Source organism: Oryza glaberrima, chromosome 6, assembly GCF_000147395.1.
Source record: "Oryza glaberrima chromosome 6, OglaRS2, whole genome shotgun sequence".
NCBI classification, from domain to species: domain Eukaryota; kingdom Viridiplantae; phylum Streptophyta; class Magnoliopsida; order Poales; family Poaceae; genus Oryza; species Oryza glaberrima.
Genome location: NC_068331.1, coordinates 23,810,667 through 23,812,534, shown reverse-complemented (window position 1 = coordinate 23,812,534; position 1,868 = coordinate 23,810,667). Strand labels below are relative to the sequence as shown.

Sequence of the window (1,868 nt, the reverse complement as noted above, 5' to 3'; positions counted from 1 at the left end):
ATCGAGTGCTCCGCTCGTCTTCTCCGATTCGGAAGCTGGCCATTGGCAACACGCCAAAACCCAGCAGTATATAATCACCACGCTGCTCCTCCACCAGCAGCGAACGAGCACGACTGCACGAGCACCAACCGTACGTGCAGCAACAGAGATCAAGCAGACGAGACGCGTGCACCAACGAGCTCTCCCTCCCCTGCAGCTAGCCATGAGGACCACGGCGAGGCCAACGGCGGCGGCGACGGCGCTCGCGCTCATCCTCGTCCTGGTGTTCTCGCCGTCCCCCGCCGCTGCCGCAGCGAGAATGTTCAAGACCATCGACGCCCGACGGAGCCAGCATCTGGACCTCGGCGGATCACTGGTCGGGCCAGAGAGCGTCGCGTTCGACGGCAAAGGCCGCGGCCCATACAGCGGCGTCTCCGACGGCCGCGTCATGAGGTGGAACGGCGAGGCGGCTGGCTGGAGCACCTACACGTACAGCCCCAGCTACACGAACAACAAGTGCGCGGCATCGACTCTCCCCACGGTTCAAACCGAGAGCAAATGCGGCCGTTCGTTGGGCCTACGGTTTCACTTCAAAACCGGCAACCTGTACATCGCCGACGCCTACATGGGATTGATGCGAGTTGGTCCAAAAGGCGGGGAGGCAACCGTGCTAGCCACGAAGGCTGATGGCGTGCCACTTCGCTTCACCAATGGGGTGGACATTGATCAGGTTACCGGAGATGTGTATTTCACTGACAGCAGCATGAACTACCAACGATCTCAGCACGAGCAAGTCACGGCGACCAAGGATTCGACCGGACGGCTCATGAAGTATGACCCACGAACTAACCAAGTCACCGTTCTTCAATCCAACATAACCTACCCGAACGGTGTCGCCATTAGCGCTGACCGAACACATTTGATCGTTGCGTTGACCGGCCCATGTAAGTTGATGAGGTATTGGATTCGAGGTCCAAAGGTTGGTAAGTCCGAACCATTTGTCGACTTGCCAGGCTATCCTGATAATGTGAGGCCTGATGAGAAAGGTGGTTACTGGGTAGCGCTCCATCGTGAGAAGTATGAGCTTCCATTTGGTCCGGACAATCACTTGGTTGCAATGAGAGTTAGTGCTGGTGGAAAGCTGGTGCAACAGATGAGAGGACCAAAGAGCTTGAGACCAACTGAAGTGATGGAGAGGAAGGATGGCAAAATATACATGGGAAATGTTGAATTGCCATATGTCGGAGTCGTCAAGAGTATCTAGATGTAGCATTAATTTGTACTTATATCGTGCTAGATTTATGCATTATTTGTGTGATTTTGATTCCTTTGCCCGTGTATCATAATAGTAATATACAAGTGTATCAGTTTGTTTTTTTAATAATGGATTTTCAGTAATTCGGCCTCTCTATCCACGAAGGATATACACAACAAAAGGATACAAGAGTTCTTAGACTCATGCCTCAACAAGGAGGAGAATACAACAAAAAATGAAAAGAAAACCAAACGACCTCGGCACGTACATTATGCTTCTCTGCGTCCCACCATATTCTCCTGAAACGGCCAGATTTGACGAGTGGAAGTCTACCAGTCGCGGCCACCCCTAATACGCTGTCGATGCAAAACTCCATTGGTGCTAAATCAAAATCAAACAGGTTCAAGAACCTAAATCAAACAGATTCTAAGGGCTCCATTCCAAAACCCCTTACAAATGAATCTTACAAAGTCCTTAAAATTACAATAGAATGGCTTGTTTCGAACGAATGAGGCTCAAAATTTCTATGTCTTTTCAGTGGTATTACCAAACAATTTTTTTAAAACAAAATCTTCTAGATTCATTTTTCTGTCGGATTCGTTGAAGCATGATATTTTACTCATGGCATTTTCAT

At 49.8% G+C, this 1,868-nt stretch overlaps 1 protein-coding gene across 1 annotated transcript; it reads left to right on the top strand.

Moving 5' to 3' along the window:
* Positions 1–202: 202 nt before the first annotated feature.
* On the top strand, positions 203–1,615 carry LOC127777024 (protein STRICTOSIDINE SYNTHASE-LIKE 10-like). The gene has a single exon (XM_052303540.1). The coding sequence runs from the start codon at positions 203–205 to the stop codon at positions 1,241–1,243; it is 1,041 nt and encodes a 346-aa protein (XP_052159500.1). The 3' UTR covers positions 1,244–1,615.
* The last annotated feature ends 253 nt before the right edge of the window (positions 1,616–1,868 follow it).